Here is a 16,234-nt window from a genome sequence, read left to right as displayed (position 1 = left end):
CAGGAAAACACTAGGAGATGGTCACGTCGGGTGGGTGTGTGTGTGTGGGGCGGGGGGGGGGGTTGTATAACTTTTTCACTGCTCTTTTTTTAGCATATCAATAAATATTTTTTTAAACTTTTCAGGCTGGTGTGGTTACTGCCACGGGAGCGTCCCCTCCTCTATGGGGCCCGCTGTCCCCCCCTCCCTCCCCGGGGCACCGTGTCCCCGCTGCCGCCGGCGGCCGGGGCTGGAGCAAGGCCCCGGGATGGGTATGGGGGAGGCGCGGAGGGGAACCGGGGCCGGGCAACCAACCCCTCCCTCACCCTCCGGGGGTCCGGGCATGACGCGGCCCCCTCCCGACCCCGGGCTCCGGCTCCTACCGGGCGGCGGGGTGGGGGCCAAGGGGCTCCCGGGGCTCCGCCGTCGGGGCTGCCGTCGGAGAAGGCGGAGCCCCGGGGGGTGGGGTGCGGAGCCGCCCCGATGCAGAGGGTGCTGGGGGGGGGGGGGGGAGGGGGGTGTCAGCCCCTGCGGGCCGCGGCCGGGGGCCCGGCCAGCCGGTTTGTCATCGTCCCACCCCGCCTTCGCTCCGCGCCCGCCCCGCCGGGGGCCCCGCCGCGGCCCGTGTGAAAGGGCCCCCCCGCTGGGCCGGGGGAGAAAGGCGCCATTGTGCGGCCCTTTCTCCCGCTCCTCCTTGACACTCATTTTCCGCGCCCAGCCGCTGACAGCTCCCATAATGCGGGGTCCGCGCCTTTCACCCGCCGCAGCCGGGAAAGGAGGTTAATGAGGACACAGCGCAGAAAAAACACCACCAAAACCAACCACCACCACCACCACCACCACCACCCCCCCGCCGGTTCCCCCCCCGCTAGCGCGGCCGGGACACATTTGAATACAAAGGCCGGGCCCCGACCCGCACCCCCGCCGCTGCCCGCCCCGTCGGAAGGGCGGAGCGCCGCGGCCCGGCACCCGGCGGCGGAACGGCGGCCCCGGGGCTGTTCCTCGCAGCGGAACCGCACACGGCGCCCTCCGCCCCGGCCGGGCATGGCGGAACCCCCCCCCAGGGGAACGGTCCGGCCGGCGGCTCCTCTGACCGGGAGCGGCCCGGCCTCCCTCCGCCCCGTCGGGGCCCGGCCCCGGCCCCGCACGGTCGCGGCTCCCCGGGCGGAGGCGGGGATGCGGGGCCGCCTGCCCCGTCGGGGCCCCACCGTGCTCCCGGGTCCCCCCCCCAGCCCCCGGCCCCGCGCGTCCCCTCGCCCCAGGGCACAAAGGGAAGACAGACACGTTTCTATTTACAAAGTATATATTTAAACTCACATAAAAAGCAGGTCTCATATGGACATTCACGGCTGGCAGAAGACACGTAGTTAAGCTTCACTTCTGAGACTGAGATTTAGCCAAATCGGTTTTGTACAAGTCTTAGATTTAAATAATTCACGCACACACACCCCCACGCACGCACACTCAGTATATACGTCGCTATATACATACACACATATACACCCACATGTACGTTTCGCTCCATATACACGTGTGGCTGGACGCACACACATACACAGGGCTGGAGCGAAGGACACCGAATCCCGAGCGCGTCCCGGCAGGGCAGGAGTGCGGCTCCGGGCTCTTGCGCAAAGGGAGGACCCCCACCACCACCACCCCAGCCTCGGCACGGCAGCAGCGGGGGGACGAGCAGCTCCATCCCACCATCGTCCCTCCAACAGCACCCGCGGCCCGTGTCGGCTGCCCCTGGCACCGGCACTGAAACCACCACATTGGTTCCTCGTACAAACCAAGTTAAAAATCTCAATTTTACAAAATATGCGTTAAAAAATAAAAATAAAAAAAAAAACAACAAAAAAAAATAAAAGAGGAAAAAGAAAAACAAACAAAACAAATAATCCAGAACTCGCAACTGTGGCTCCCTTTGTCCGGCCAGCTCAGCACCCCCTACTCGCCCATCCGACGGAGGTGCCAGGAGAAGGACAGGGAAGGAGACCAAGCAACATGGGGCCGCAGCTGGGCCCAACGGTGGAGCTGCTCCTTCCCCAGCCCCTTCCTCGTCCATCAGGCCCCATGTGCCATCAGCCCCCAAAACAAGAGCCACAGGGTGGCCAACGGTGGCGAGGAGGGACAAGGGTGACCTGGCCCAGCCCCAGCCCTTGGGCGCTGCCAGCCAGACTTGTGCTTTCCAACCCTCAGAGATGCTCAGCCCAAGGCGTGCGGACGGGGACACCTCCTCCAGCTCAACCGAAATCACACCCCGGGGAAGGACCCGCTTCCCACCCGGGTCAGGCTGACACTGAGAAGGGGGGAGCAGAGCAGGGGGCTGCAGCCCCCACAGCCCCCGGGGCTGCTGCTCAACCGCCCCACTCTGTGCGGAGCCGTGAGACCCCCCCGGCCGTGCCCTGCCCCAGCCCTGGGAGACCCACGGGAGGGTCCTCCAGAGCCAGGAGAAATAACGCAGGCTCACAAACCACAAAAAGGCACCCGAGCCAGCAGGGCTGCTCGCGCACGGGAATATTTCGCCTCTTGGCTATTGTTTAACTAGCATAAGAAAAGGGAAATATTTATTGTCTCTGAATGCATAAAGGTGGCTCTGGGATTTGTCAGAGATGTGGATATTACAAAACACTTTATCTGGTGTCTTCCAACAGTCTGAAGTGAACTGTCTTGGGGAAGAAAAAAAAATAATAATAATCATCCACTTTCTATAGCGGTATAAAGCATCTAAATATGGGCAGTGACATGCTACCCTCCCAAACCTCTCTGGCATTTCAGGAATGTAAACAGAGGGGGGGTTTGTTGATTTTTTTTTTCTTTTTTTTTTTTTTTTTTAAAAAAAGTGGGTGGGGGAACAGAATCAAGCGACCAGACAAAATGAAAACAGATTCTCAGCTCAGTCCCGTCTCCCACAACTGCTACGACAACTCTATTAAAGTGCATTTCAGTATCACCCCTCTCAGGAACCTTACACGCACAAACCTCCTCTTCCTTCACAAGAAAAGGTAATTCAAGTTAATACTCCGCTAGAACAGTTTTAGCCTTTTTATGGATTTCTGCTTTTCCCCGCCCCGACTTTGTAGCAACATTATTATTTTTTTTTTTTTTTCATTAGACTGGAAACGCCCCCTCCCCAACAATACTGTAAATTCAAGTGCTCACTTCAACCGTCAAGGGCAACAGCTCTGGATACAGCACACTTGATTGTACAAGCAACACCTTATATCACAATCAAGAAATCAGGGCACTTTGCCCTCCGAGGGAGTAACACCTTCCCCCTCCACCATCCATAGCATCATATGAAAAATAATAGTTAAAAAAAAACCCAGAACATAATTAGCTATGAACATCGTTTGTTATGTACACTGGCTCCTGCAACAGATGCATGAACTCCGTTAGTTCTCAGTTTTATTGTCCTTTCTAAGAGCAACTGAGCAGTCACTGTTGTCTCCATTTAAATAAAACAACTCAGAGTTGAAATATATATATATAGATATATATAAGCATTTTTTCTTAAATAACATATTTACATCTAATAGAAAATATAACTCTAGAGATAATCTTTCCAACGAAATGTAAGACGTGGGAAAAAAAAAAAAAAAAAAAAAAGAATGAGTTAATGAATTTAGGACAGTTTCTAAATCCTCTCCAGGACCCAAAAATAAAAAAGAAAAGAAAATAAAAAAAGAAAATAAGAATTTAAAAAAAAAAAAAAAAAAAAAAAAGGCCCACCAAGTTCTAACCAAGCTTTTGTCTGGATCTGACCGAAGAAAACCCCAGCACCACCTCCGCCAAACTCATCGCTTCTCTTTAAAGAATCCTTGGTCCGTGCTGCTCTCCTTGATGGTGACGGTCAAAAAGTTAGAGGTCACATCAGTTACCACCACCTTCTCCAGGTTGTTGAGAGAGGGGCTCCAGGACTCCTCCTCGGGGTCCCCCAGGATCCTGGCGACGGGGATCCTGGCGATGAGGGAGGGTCGCCCCGCCTGGCCCCCCACGCCGTCGCGGTACAGGCTGCCCACGGCGCCCGGGCTCACCGCCCCGTGCAGGAGCTTCGGCCCGCCGGGATCCAGCCCCCCCTGCCCCTTGGGGTCCAGAAAGTCTGCCCGGTGCTTGGCCAGCCGCGCAGGGTAGGGCTCGGTGGCCCCCAGCTTGGCACCCACCTCGGCTCGGTTGGGGCCGGGCAGAGTGCCGGGGAGGTCGGGGTCCTGCCGCCGGGCCAGCTGGATGACGCTGTGTCCCGAGCCGAACTTGGCCGCCCCCGCCGCCGCCTCCTCCATCTTCCTGGCCTTCAGGTAGTCCCCCACCTTGTCCCCCGGCTCCCCCAGTTTCCTCTTGGAGGCATCCAGAGTCTCCGCCAGGTCCTTGTAAAGCTCCTTCCTGGGCTTCGGGCCTCTCTTTTTGGGGGTCTCCCCGGGCTTCTCCTCCACACGGATCACCCGGTCCCGGATGCCGTCTGCTTTGGGGGTGCTGGTGCTGGAGCTGCTCTGGGGAGCCAGGGCAATGTTTCTCAGTCCTTCCCTAGCCCGGGACGTGGAGCCCAGCTCCTGGGGGGACCTGCCAGGATACGGCACCCGGATCCCCCTGGAAGAGTCACTGCGGAATTCATAGGTTTTGGCTTTTGCCTTTGCCTGGGCCTGCAAGGAAGATAAATCAACCGGTGACTTTATTATCCTGCCACCCGGCTGCATAATTACAACTTACAAGACAAGGGGCCGCCTTCGCAAGGAGCATCCTCCTGGGGAGCCAGGGGGGTTCCCTGCTCCCCGCCGCGGCTCACAGCCCTCGCCAGCACCGGCGCGCACGGGGCGGGGGGGGCTCCGGCCTCCTTACCTTTAGCAGGAAGGTTTTGGGCTTGGGGCCTCGCTTTTTGGGCCCGTATAGCTCCATTTCTCGCTCCCTAGAGGTGTTAAAAAAACCAAAGCTTCAATTCAGCATAGCTACAAGACAGCAACACATTTACAAGCGCCCGGGCTGCAGCCAGCAAAGGCCTTGTACCTTTCCTCAAAGGCTGCCAGCAGCCGGGCGTCCAGGATGTTCTCCTCGGGCTCCCAAGTGCTGTACCTGGGGGGGGAGGCACAGAGAGAGGGAGCGGCGTGAGGAGCCAGGAACGGCCGGGAAAAAAAAAAAAAAAAAAAAAAAAACACAAACGATAAAATAAATAAATTAAAAATAAAAAAAAAAAAAACACAAAAAACAAAACAAACACAACACAGAAAACCCACGGCATAAAGGAAAGGACCCAAGTTTCCTCCCCACTACAATGGGAGCGCAAGGCTGCGGCGCCGGCTCCCCGCACACCCGGCCCACTTACTTCTGCGACCAGCCCTTCCATTTCACCAGATATTCCATGCGCCCCTGCGGATGCAAAGAGGGGGGAAAAAAAAAAAATAATAAAATAAAATAAAATAAAATACGCCGTGAGGGGAAAGGGGCGGGAGGGGGGGGGGGACACACGACACGGACGCCCCGCGCTCGACGCCCGCAACAAAGATCCACCCGCGTCCCCGCGCGTGTCGAAAACACGCGGGGGAAAGGAGGGGTGCGTGTGGGGGGGGTGGGGTGTGGGGGGGCGATAATACAAAATAATAATGATTAAAAATAAAAGCCCAGGGGGTGGGTAAGCTGGCGGGGGAGGGGGGCGGGCAGCGGCGGAGCACGCCCGGGCATGCGGCGGGGAGAAAGAGCCGCCCCCAACCGCAACCGGGCCGGGGCCGCCGCAGCGGCGGCGGCGGCGGGGCCGGGTGGTGGTGGTGGAAGAAGGGAGCGGGGAAGGAGGGGAAAGGAAGGTCCGCAGGGAGCCGGGGGGGTTTTAAGGGTGAAGGGGGGTGCACCTACTTTGCGGATGCGGCGCTTGAGCAGGGCCTCGGCCGCGAAGACGCGCTCCCCGACGGCCGAGAGCTCCATGTTTACGCGGCCGCTCGCAGCACACAGGCAGCCGCCAGCGCAGCCCAGACCATAATACTCCGCCCGCTGACGTCAGCGACGCGGCCCCCCCCTCCCGCACCACCCCCCCCCCACACACACTCCTCCTTCACACACCCCCCCCCCCACACTTTCACACACACACACACACACACGCACACACACACGCACCCCCCCCGCACTTGTTGCTGGCGGAGCCGGGTGGAATATTCCGCCCGCGCCGCATTGGCTCCCGCCGCCGGCCGGCCCGCCCCCCCCCCGGCTTCATAAACCGCCACCCCCCCCCCCCCCCGACCAAACCACCACCCCCCCGCCTTCGACGTGAGCGGCGTCCACGATGAGCGTGGGGCGGGGCTGAGGGGCGGGTTGGGTTCTCACGCCACGCCCACCGCGCCACGCCCACCGCGCCACGCCCCTCTCCGCTCCGGGGCGGGGGGGACGACCCCCCCCGCCCCGGAGCGGAGAGGGGCGTGGCGCGGAGGGCGTGGTCACACCCCCCCCGGATTCTGTGACACACACACACACACACCCCCACGCGGGACGAAGACTCTCGTGGACCTTCCCCCCTCCTCTTTTCCCACTAAAGGAGCGTGGAGCCCCCGGGGGGGGGGGGTGCGTGAGAGAGGGCGTCGGTCGGGGGTCGCGGTCACGCGTGGGGGACCCCACGGTGGGCGGGGCCCCGAGGGGGAGGCTCCGCCTCCTCGACGGTTAATAAGGCCGCCCTCCGTTTGCCACCGTTAAGGGGGGGGGAGAAAGGGGTGTCACGCGTGGAGGGAACGGCTGCGGGACCGTTTCCCCCGCCCTCTGCTCGGTGCAGCGGCTGCAGGCCGGGGGACGCTGCCCGGGGGAGATCCACGGCCCCCGGGGGACGCGGGGACTGGAGGGCACGGGTGTTGTCGCCGTCCCGGGGGACCGTGGTCTCCCGCGGTGGGGGGGGGGGGGGGGCGGTGATCTCCCGGGGGCTCCTGCCCGCTACAGCGGAGCCCTGCCCGGTCCCACCCCTCACTTCCAACGGGGGTCACGGCGGCAACGGTTCCCCTGCGGTGGGGTCGGAAGGGGAACACGGGTGGGCGCCCAGAGCCCCCGCTGCCCCACGGGGCACAAGCGGGGTGAGTGGGTCGGGGCCCCGGGGGCAGAACCCCCCCCCCCGCGGCCGCTGGCCGAGGCGAAACGGCGCTTACGGGAGGGAGAGGCGGGCGATTTCCCCCCGGCGGCTTCCGTGGGTTCCCGGCCCCGCGCCTCCGCACACGCGGGTTTTCCGCGGCGTCTCCGGCCCGGCGCGGAGGGGCCGGGCGGGGGGAGCGCACCCCCCGCGCCCTCCCGGCCCCCGGCGAGGGACGTCCCGGGGAGATTTTCGTTATTATCGAATTAATCGTTGTTAATTAAGGCCGGTGGCGGGCGCGGCTCCTGAATTGGCGCGGACGCGGCGGCGCGGATCCCGCTCTCGGGAAGGTGCCGCGTGGAAGAGAGACGCGTGGGGAGCGGGTGCAACGCCCGGCCGGGGGGGCGCCGGGCTGGGGCGGGGGGGCGCGGATCGTCCTCCCGGGCCCGACGGTGCCGCCGCCCCCGCCTCCCTCCGCTGCCCGGGGCTCCCGGGGCAGCGCCCGCGGCGGCGCTGCGAGGCCCATCCCCGTGGCCGTGGGGCTGCTGCAGCCCGGGCAACCGGGTGTTTGCCCCGCACCTCCGCTGCCGTTGCCCCCGGTGCAGGTGGGAAGCACGGTCCCGGGGCCGAGCCCCGCCCCGCCCCGACTCTGCACGGAGGGGCCGCGGTGCTCCCGGCTGAGCAGCCGCTTCTGCCCCGTCGCCTGCGCGGCGCTACGCGGCTCCGCGGAGCCCCACAGCCACGCGTGAGGGCGGAGAGGGGGGAGGCGGTGGCTGCAGCCGCCTCCTGCGCGGGCACCAGCGGAGGGAAGCTCTCCGTCCCACGGCGCGACCCACGCGGGGCCGGGGTTGGGTCCCCGGTTGCGGTGCGGGGGGGCAGAGAGAAGGCAAGACGCAAACGAGAACGGCGCGGGGAAAGCAGCGGGGAGCGACCGCCGCTGCGTGGGGGTCCGGCCGGATCCCCCGGGCCGTGGGCGAGACGGGGCTACAGCTGCGGCCGTTCGTAGGGGTCTTGTCCCGGAAGGAGAAGCGGGACGGAGCCGCCCCGGCGCCGCGGGACGAGACAGCGGCGGGCGGGACCGTTCCCGGCTCTCCTGGGCAGTTCCTCCAGCTGCCGGAGGGGGCACGGGGACCCCGTCGCCCGGGGCCCACGGCGCTGCGGAGCACCCCCCCGTAACCCCCCCGCGCCCGGCCGGGCCACCGGGAGCAGGAGCTGAGCTCGGGCACGGGCCGCCCTCCGCGCTCCCGAGGTCAACGGCAGAAGCTGCTCGGGCGCCCCACGGGCTCTCGGCCGGGGGGGGGGCCGCTCGTCCCCGCACCCCTTCCGCCTCCGCCGGCCCCGGCCGACCCCAGCCGGGCCCCAAGGTCCCGGGGCTCAGCGCGGACTCGGGGACGGCTCCGGCTCCGGCCCGGCACAGGCGCGTGCCGCCGCGGCAACCCCCCTTTCCGCCCATTTGACCCCAAATCCGCCCTTCGGCCGCCGCATCTCCGCTCCCCCAGCGCGCACTCGTGCGATGAGTTTCTCTGGGCTCAGCGGGCCGCCGCGGGGCTGAGTGCCCGGCTCCCCCCTCGTTTCTCGCTGTGCGGGGGCTTCCACAGCTGCGAGCTTTGCAACGAAACCGGGGGGCTGCTGCGCCTCGCAGGGACGCGCGTGGGGGCGGCGGGGAGACCACGCGTGTCCGAGCGCGGCTGAGCCGCGGCCGGCGGCGGGGCGGAAGGGAACTGGCTCCAACCCAACCGCCGACACCATCCATCCCCACGCCGCAGCCGGGCTCTTCCCCGCGGCTTCCCCTGCGCTCCGGCGACCGTGCTGCTCCACCCCACGGATACCCACGCCCGGGACGGTTGGGATCCAGCCCAGCTCCCGGTCCGGCCCGCTTCCCCGGGCGACCGAGGCTACCGGTGCCGGTCGGAGACCCGGCTACGCCACGGTCCCGCTCCCCCATGTCCTCTTCTCCTTGACGTCCCGAGCATGGCCCCAGCGCTGAGACCGCGGGGGGAAGCGGGGGCAGAGCAAGTCGCCCCCCCGGCACAGCCCCACCGTCTCCGGGTCCCCGAACCGACCCTGCGGCCGGGCCGGACCTTGTGTCCCGGGACAGGCGTCCTGCAGCGCGGCTGCGCCGTGGGTACCGCCGGGCAGGGCTGAGCGCGCCCCGGAGCCCGATTCCACGCGAGCTTCCTGTGTGCGTGGACAACTCCCCGCACCCTCGGGGCGGTCGGCCCTGCGTTCCCGACCCTCCCTGCCGCCCGGTTCGGCTCCGGGCTTCTCCCGTCCCGGTTCCATGCCCGAACCGGGCGGACAAACGATTCCCTCCACCGGCGGGTGAACGGAGCCGGGACGAGCATCGGGGCAAATTCACGCTCCCCCGGGCCGGTGTCGGGCTGTCCCGGCGGCGCGGGCGCGGACACAGGGACCCCGCGACACCGCCGGCCCCCGCCGCCCCCCGACCCTGCTCCGGGCTGGGGGGCAGCCCGGTCCCCGGCGTGCTGCCTTTTCGTTTCCGAGCAGCTCGGGGCGAAGCGGGGAGGCAGTGACCGGCCACGGGCTGCGCCACCTGCACCCCACGCGGGAGGGCGCGACCGTGGCAGGACCGGCCCTCCCGGGCCCGAGGGTGGTCCCGGAGACGGGGTCATACACGGGGCTGCTGTCACACGTGGGCTTGCTGCAGGCGGGACCGGACCGTCCGCGTTTTCCGCCTCACTCCCCCGGATCACCGCTCTGCCGTGCGGGGGGCGGGGGAACCGGTGCGGGGACGGGAGATCTCGGGGGGTGCCCGGGCAGCGGTGTCCCCGCGGGGCCGCTCCTTCCCACTCCCGCAAGCCCAGGAATTCCCGTGCGAGGAAGTTTTCGTGTCGACGTGTTTGACATCGAATTTACGCCCGAGCGGGGCTTCCCCGGCGGCTCTGGCGCCCACGGCCGGCGGGGCAGCAGGCGGCGTGCCCCAGTGGACACGGCTCAAGCCCGCCGGATCCGGGGAGGGTACGGGGAACGGCTGCTGTCCCTTCCCCTGGGACCGCCGGGGCCCCGGAGGGGAGCGGGCACACCGGGGAGGGGGCAGCGAGAACAGGAGGGTGCGGGCAGGGTGTGCCGGGGGGGCAGCTGGGACAGGCAGGACTGGGGGGGCTCCCCCAGAATAGAGAGATCTCCCCTCGAGACGGCCGCCGGGCACCGCTCTGGGCGGGTGCGGTGTGGTCCGCGCTTCCCCCCTCCCCGCAGTGCTGCGGACCCGCCACCGCCCTCCGCCAGTCCCGGAGCCTTCCCCGTCTTCCTCCGTCCAAGGTCCCCTCCGTGCAGGCGCCCGGGACTGCTCCTATTCCGCCGGGGCTCGGGATGGAGCCACCGCGACAGGACGCGGTCCCCTGCGGGACACGCTCCGCAGAGCCTCCGCGTTGGAGGATGTCCCTCCGGGCTGCTCCGGTTGGACCACGCCGAGCACCCCGGGTCGGGCCAGGGCAGCGGGGTCAGGGCCGCTTCTCTCTCCCCCGTTGGTCGTTATTCCCCGATACCGCCGGGCAGCAGGTGAAGGGACCATCCCGGGGACGTAGAGCCCACCGCCGCGGCCGGCCTCTCCCGGGCCTTCCCGCCGCCGCGGGACCGAGCCGAGCATCCTCCCCGGGGCAGCCAGGCCCGGGGCGGCGGTGCTGAAGGACAGCAGCGGCCCCACCGACCGGGGCGGCCCGGCCCCGTCTGCCGCCCCCCGGCCCGGCCCGGCCCGGCCCGGCCCGGCCCGGTTCGGTTCGGCCCCCGGGGGCGGGCGCGGGGAGCGGCGGGGGCGGCGGCAGGCGCGGCCCGGGCTCGTCCCCAGGGTGCCCTACGGAAAGGCGACGCTTCCTGGCGCGGCCCCGCCGGCCCGATTAATTCCAGGTGCTTTCCATAGGTGGCACCGTCCTACTGGAAATGGCGGCTGCGGCCGCAGCGCAGCCGGCGGCGGTCCCGCCACTCCAGGGGGGCACCGCCAGCCCCTCCGCCCCGGGGAGCCCCCCCGCCCCGCGGACTTCAGCAGAGCGAAGCGCCCACAGGAGGCCCCGGGAGTTGTGCCAGGGGGCACAGGGGGATCTCCCCTCCGCGGTCCCTACGGGGGAGAGCAGCCGCCGTCCTCGCCGGAACTCACACCCGCGAACCGTCGGAGAGTCTCCCGCGTCGGCATTGCCCGGGGAGCTGCCCCACGCGTGTTCCGGCAGCCCTTAGCGTACGCTCCCCAACAGGCCCCGGCGGGGCGGCGTAGCCCACGGCAAAGCACCGACCGCCTCCCCGTTTCCAGGCGTGCCGACACGCACCGAGAGCCGCTCGTCGCCCCGGGGCCGCCCCCCGGCAGCCGCGCTGCTCCACGCCGCGGGTCGCACCGCAGCCCCCGGGCGAGGAAAGGGCCGCGGGCGGGGGCGAGACGGGCGGGGGCGGGGGGCGCCGCTCTATCGCCCCGCTCCAGGCCGCCAGCGCCTTGCACAAAAGACCTTTTGTTTCCGGGGTTTCTAAATTTGCTGATTATTTGTAGGAATATAAATACGAGCTGTTTGCGGAGGGGGCAGAAGGAGGAACCGACCCGAGCGCTGCGTCGGGCGAAGAAACCTGAACGTCTCGGGAGCGTCCCCCCCCCGGGTCTGACCCGCGCGGCTCCGTCCCCCCGCGCTGCTGCGCACGTCGGTGCCGCAAGGACGGCAGAAGGTCGAATCTGCTCCCTCGCGGCTCCGGCGGCAGCGGTCACGGAACCACCACGAGCGGGCAGCGACCACCCGACGGCCCCGCCGGGGCGGGACGGACCTCGCTGCCCGACTCGGCGGCGCCGGTGGCAGCGGTCCCGCGGAGGGGGGGGGGAGGCGGGGGGGGAATCCCAGCTGGGATGTGACAGATGACACGGGGTGCGAGGGCAACGGCCCGGCCCTGCCCCTACCCCCGCCGTGCTCTGTCCCTGCCCGCCCGCGCGCGGCCCCGCCACCCGGCTTTTAACAAAAGCAATTAGAGGTGAAACGCGGTCCATTTGCATTCCACCTAATGACCGGCGGCGGCTTCCCCCGAGGAGGGGGGCGGCATCAGCGGCGGGTCCGGCCCAGTCCCGCTGCCGGTCCCGCTCCCGTCCCCAGCCCCGCCCGCCCCGTCCCGCCGCCCGGCCCCGCCCACCCCGCGCAAGGTAGATGCTGTATTTAGGTTCATGCCCTTATATGGCGATGAGCGCGGCGCCCCGCGGACGGCGCGCACCATATAAGGAAGCGGTGCCGGGGCCCGGGGTGAGCTGGTGAGCGCTCATTGGCCCGGCGGTATCGCAGCAACCGGCGCTCGCGAGTGGAACGGCCCCGCGCGCCCCCCCCCGCCGCGCGGCCGGGACCCCCCGGGGGAGCGGGGCCGGAGCCGGCACCCCCCTCCCGCGGGTGATCCCCGGCGGGACCCACCACCCCCCCGCCCCGGTGGGAACCCCCGCCCCGCCCGGCCCCCGGTGCCGCCCCGCTGCCCCTTCCCGCCCCGTGGGTCCCGCACGCTGCGGGAGGAGGGGAGGCAGCGCCGTCTTCCGTGGGCATCGACGGCACTGCGGGCGCCCACGGCTTTCCCCAAGTGCGGCGGGACCGCCGGTCCCGGTACCCGGAATGCGGGTCACGGAGGAGACCGTGTCCATCCCACCCGCGGCGGACGGGTCCGCTGCCGGCGGGACCGTGGGCCAGGAGAGACCCCACGACGGGGGCGGGGGGGGCCGCCCTGCCCCGCTCCGGCGAGCGGCGGCAGGGGACCACGCGTGGGCAGGGGGAGCGGGGAGCCGCGGCGCTGCTCGGACACGGGTGACCCCGCTGCGGGGCATACAGACCGGCCCCCCGCTTCCTCCTCCCGCAAAGGTGCGGGGACGCGGGGGGGCTGCTCTGGGAGAGGGATTCCCGGGAGGCACCGGCGTCCTTTGCACCGTGCGCGGCGGGGCCGGCGGTTTCCACGCACGCCGGCGCCACGCAGGTTTCCTGCACCCCCGGCGCGGCAAAGCGTGTCCAGCCGACACGGGGCGGACCGGCCGCGACAGCCCGCCCCGACCCCCCGCCGCCGCTCTCCCGTGGGGGCAGGACCCCCCCAGCCCGGCTCCCACACTCCCGTTTTTGGGACGTCCCCTCGCCCCACGGACACCCGCGAAAACCACCGCCGGGGAGCGAACCTCCGGCCGTGCGAGGGAGAGGGGCGCCCGCCACGCACCCAGGCGTGCCCGCTCCGGCCCCGTGGGCAGCCGCCGCGGAGCGGCCGCCGTGGCGGGCGGGGGGCGGCGGCACCGTGTGGGGTCGCGGGGCCGAGTTTTCGTTGCGGCTTCGCCGCGGAGCCGGTGCCGTGGCCGAGCCGCGTCCCCCCGCCCGCGCTCCCGCCCCGGTTCCATTTTATGTGTTTTATTTTATTTTATTTTATTGCTTTATTATTTTATTTTAAATGTATTTTTATTCTCTTTTACTGTTTTTATTATTTTTATTTTATTTTTTTAAATTTTATTTTAAGCAAGGCGCTGCGGGAGCGCCTGCGGGAGCGGCTGCGGGGCACCTCCAGCAAGGCGGGTTGCGGGGGGGGCGACCGGCCGGCCCCTCCGCCCCCGGGCCCGCGGCCGGCCCTGCCCTCCGCCTCGGCGGGCACCGGGCGGGGGCTGCCGGCACGTGCCGTCCCGCCGCCGCGGGGGGCCGGGCGCGATCTATGCGGGCCGCCCCGCGCCCCCCCGCCCCGCCGCAGGTGAGGCCCCACCGGGTTCCGCCGCCCCTCTCCAGTCCCACCGCCCCGCGGAGCCTCCGGCCGCCCCCCGCGCCGCCTGCCCCGGGGCTCCCCGGGGGGGCCGCGGCCGGCGGCGAGGGCTGCGCTGCTTCCTTGCCGTGCCCCCCCCCACCCATGGCAGGATTCATCGGGCTCCGCCGAGCAGCCATTTTCTGCAGCTGCGGCTCCACCGAAGCTCTGCCGGGCGGCGGGATCGGGCGGCGGCACAGCCCGGGGGGGTCCCCCGCCCCGCTGCCCGCCGCCGGCACGGCCGCCCTGAGCCCGGCCGGGCGGTGCCGGGGGCCGGGCGGGCTTCGCTGCAGGGCTCGCCGTGACAATCCCACCCTTTCCCCGCCATTTTGTTACCGTGCTGGCGTTTTCCCAAAGCACAGACAGAGCGGGAGCCTTGGGAACGGGCCCCCGTTGCGCCGGGGCGGGCGGCCCCCCCGCCCCGGCCCGCAGCCCCGCTCCCCTCCGTCCCCGCGGCGCCGCACCGGGCAGCGGGGCAGGTCCCGGGACGCCCGGCCGCCGCCGGCTCTTTCCCACCGGGCTCGCCCCTCTCCCCTTGGCGCCCCCCGAGCACGCAGCAGCCCCGGTCGTGGCTGTCCGGGTCCACGCAGGACTTGGTCACGCGGGGCTGGCACCGGTCTCCGGACCGCTGTCCCCAGGCGAGGGAGCCCGGAGCGCGGCCCCCCTTCCCGATGGGCCGGGGACGCGGCGCTGGTCGCCTCCCTCCGCCCGCCCCGCGGGCAGCGCAAGTGCCCCGACGGCCGGAGAGACCGTCCCGTTCCGTCCCGTCCCGTCGGGAAGGGTCCGCCCCGGGGCTGGGCCGCCCGGTACGGCGCCCTTCAGCCCTGCCCGGTGCCTGCAGCGATCCTGGCTCCCCGCGGGACCAGCCCAAACACCCTCGCGGGAAGCCCGTAGGGGCGGCGCCGGGCGGTGCGTGGCCCACGCGAGGCCGGGCGGCCCGACGGGGCCGACCGCACGGCCAGCCCGGCGGGGAGGGCGGTGCGGGGCCGGGATGAGCCGCGGGGCCGTGCCGGGGGGCGCGGGGCCGGGCGGGCAGGACGGCGGCTGCCCCGACGGGCCGGCCCGGTGACTCCACCCGCGCGGGGGTAGGTGAACGCCGGCGACGGACACCAACAAGGGGACACAGCGGGGTGGGTGCGTGTCCCCCGCCCCACGGCTGCATTCCCGGGACGGGGCGGGGGGGGTTCGGCTGTGGCACGACCCGAGCACGGCAGCGGCGGAAGATGCCCCGTGCGAGAGAGAGCGGAGGGCGGCGGGGCCGGTCCGAGCCTCCGGAGCCAAGCGGCGGCGGAGGGCGGAGAAGGGAGCGGGGAAGGAGGGGGCTCCTGCAGTGCTGCAATGCAGCGCCGCGCCGAGAGCCGAGACCGCCGGCCCGGCAGCGCTCCGCCGCCCCGCCGCTGCTGCAATGCAGGTGTGGGCACCGCGCCACGCCGGGGGGCACCGGCACCAACCGGGACGGGCATCCCGTGCCCCACCCGGCCGACTCCCGCCCCAGCCGCGCCGGGTTTCGGCTCTCCCCCGCTTTCTCGCCCCCGTTTCGTTTTCCTCCCGCTCCTGCCCGGGACCGCGAGATGTTTCCTCCCGAGACGGGACGCAGCCGGTGTCCCCGGGACCTCCCGCCCGCCCTGTGTTTGCCGAGGGGGGGCTCATCCTGCTCCCGGGCGCTGAACGCCCGCGGGCCACGCCAGCAGGTCACCCTGTCCCTGCCAACTCCCCGGCTTCTCGCTGCGGCCCCCCCCCGCGACGCCGGGACCGCTGCGAAGCCCCCGCTCTGCACCGACTCGGGGAGGGGCCCCGGTCTCTGCCCTGCTCCGCTCCAGCTTCTCCTGAGGGGAACTCCCCCCTCCCCACCTTATCTCCGGGCCCCCCACCCTCGCCGTCGTCTGATCCGGTGCCTCCCCCCGTCCCCGCTCTCCTTTCCCCGCCGTCCCGCTGCAACTTCCCCCCGGGCGGGGGGTCCCACCTCCGCTGCGCTTCCCCGCGGACACTTGGACACGCACCGCGGGGACACGCGGTACCGCGGCCGGTGTGGGAGCCCCCGGGAAGGGGGGGCCCCACGCCGCAGCCGCTGGTCCCGCACCCCGCTCCGCTCGGGCCGGCACCCCGAGGTGTCGGTGTGCGGGGGTGTGGGGGCACCGCCGCCGGCGAAACACTCGAGAGCCCTGGAGAGAAGGAATTAATCTCATAAAAGTCAAAGCTGATGAAGATACAAACCCAGCAGGGCAAGGCGGATCACGGGGGTCCATAAAATAGCGGGGTGCGGGGCGGGGGGTGTTTTAAGACTGGGGGGGGGGCAGTGTAATCACCCGCTGCCCGTCCCTGTCCCACAGCCTGGGGATTACACCCCTCGCATTTTTGCATCCTGCCGTAGCAGCCAGGGCAGAGCGGCAGCAGATCCCAGGGCGATGCCGACCAGCCCCGATTTTTGCCCTCCCACCTGGATTTTTTTTTTTTTTTTTTTTTTTTTTTATCCCCTGACGCGGTGAAAATGGCACCGCGCTC

The 16,234-nt window shown here is 69.1% G+C and overlaps 1 protein-coding gene across 2 annotated transcripts; it reads right to left on the bottom strand.

Annotated features, from left to right (window-relative positions):
* Positions 1 to 3,686: 3,686 nt before the first annotated feature.
* CBX8 (chromobox 8) lies at positions 3,687 to 5,969 on the bottom strand. Of its 2 annotated transcripts, none has more exons than XM_063351788.1 (5): positions 5,818 to 5,969; positions 5,294 to 5,337; positions 4,978 to 5,043; positions 4,813 to 4,903; positions 3,687 to 4,616 (listed from the first exon to the last, which is right to left on the bottom strand). In XM_063351788.1, the coding sequence occupies exons 1-5, from the start codon at positions 5,884 to 5,886 to the stop codon at positions 3,777 to 3,779; spliced, it is 1,110 nt and encodes a 369-aa protein (XP_063207858.1). In that variant the 5' UTR covers positions 5,887 to 5,969; the 3' UTR covers positions 3,687 to 3,776. The 2 variants fall into 2 exon arrangements, with proteins under 2 accessions (XP_063207858.1, XP_063207860.1); XM_063351790.1 differs by having other exon boundaries at positions 4,813 to 4,879.
* Between the last annotated feature and the right edge of the window lie 10,265 nt (positions 5,970 to 16,234).

The sequence above is a fragment of the Chroicocephalus ridibundus genome, chromosome 14, assembly GCF_963924245.1.
Source record: "Chroicocephalus ridibundus chromosome 14, bChrRid1.1, whole genome shotgun sequence".
Taxonomy (NCBI): Eukaryota; Metazoa; Chordata; class Aves; order Charadriiformes; family Laridae; genus Chroicocephalus; species Chroicocephalus ridibundus.
This window is presented reverse-complemented; position numbering and strand designations above follow the sequence as displayed.

Coding starts and splice junctions, on each gene's coding strand:
- CBX8 (XM_063351788.1), bottom strand. CDS start 5,886: ATGGAGCTCTCGGCCGTCGGGGAGCGCGTCTTCGCGGCCGAGGCCCTG. Junction 5,338..5,817: donor TCAAGCGCCGCATCCGCAAA/GTAGGTGCACCC, acceptor TTGCATCCGCAG/GGGCGCATGGAATATCTGGT. Junction 4,904..4,977: donor CTGGCAGCCTTTGAGGAAAG/GTACAAGGCCTT, acceptor GCTGAATTGAAG/CTTTGGTTTTTTTAACACCT.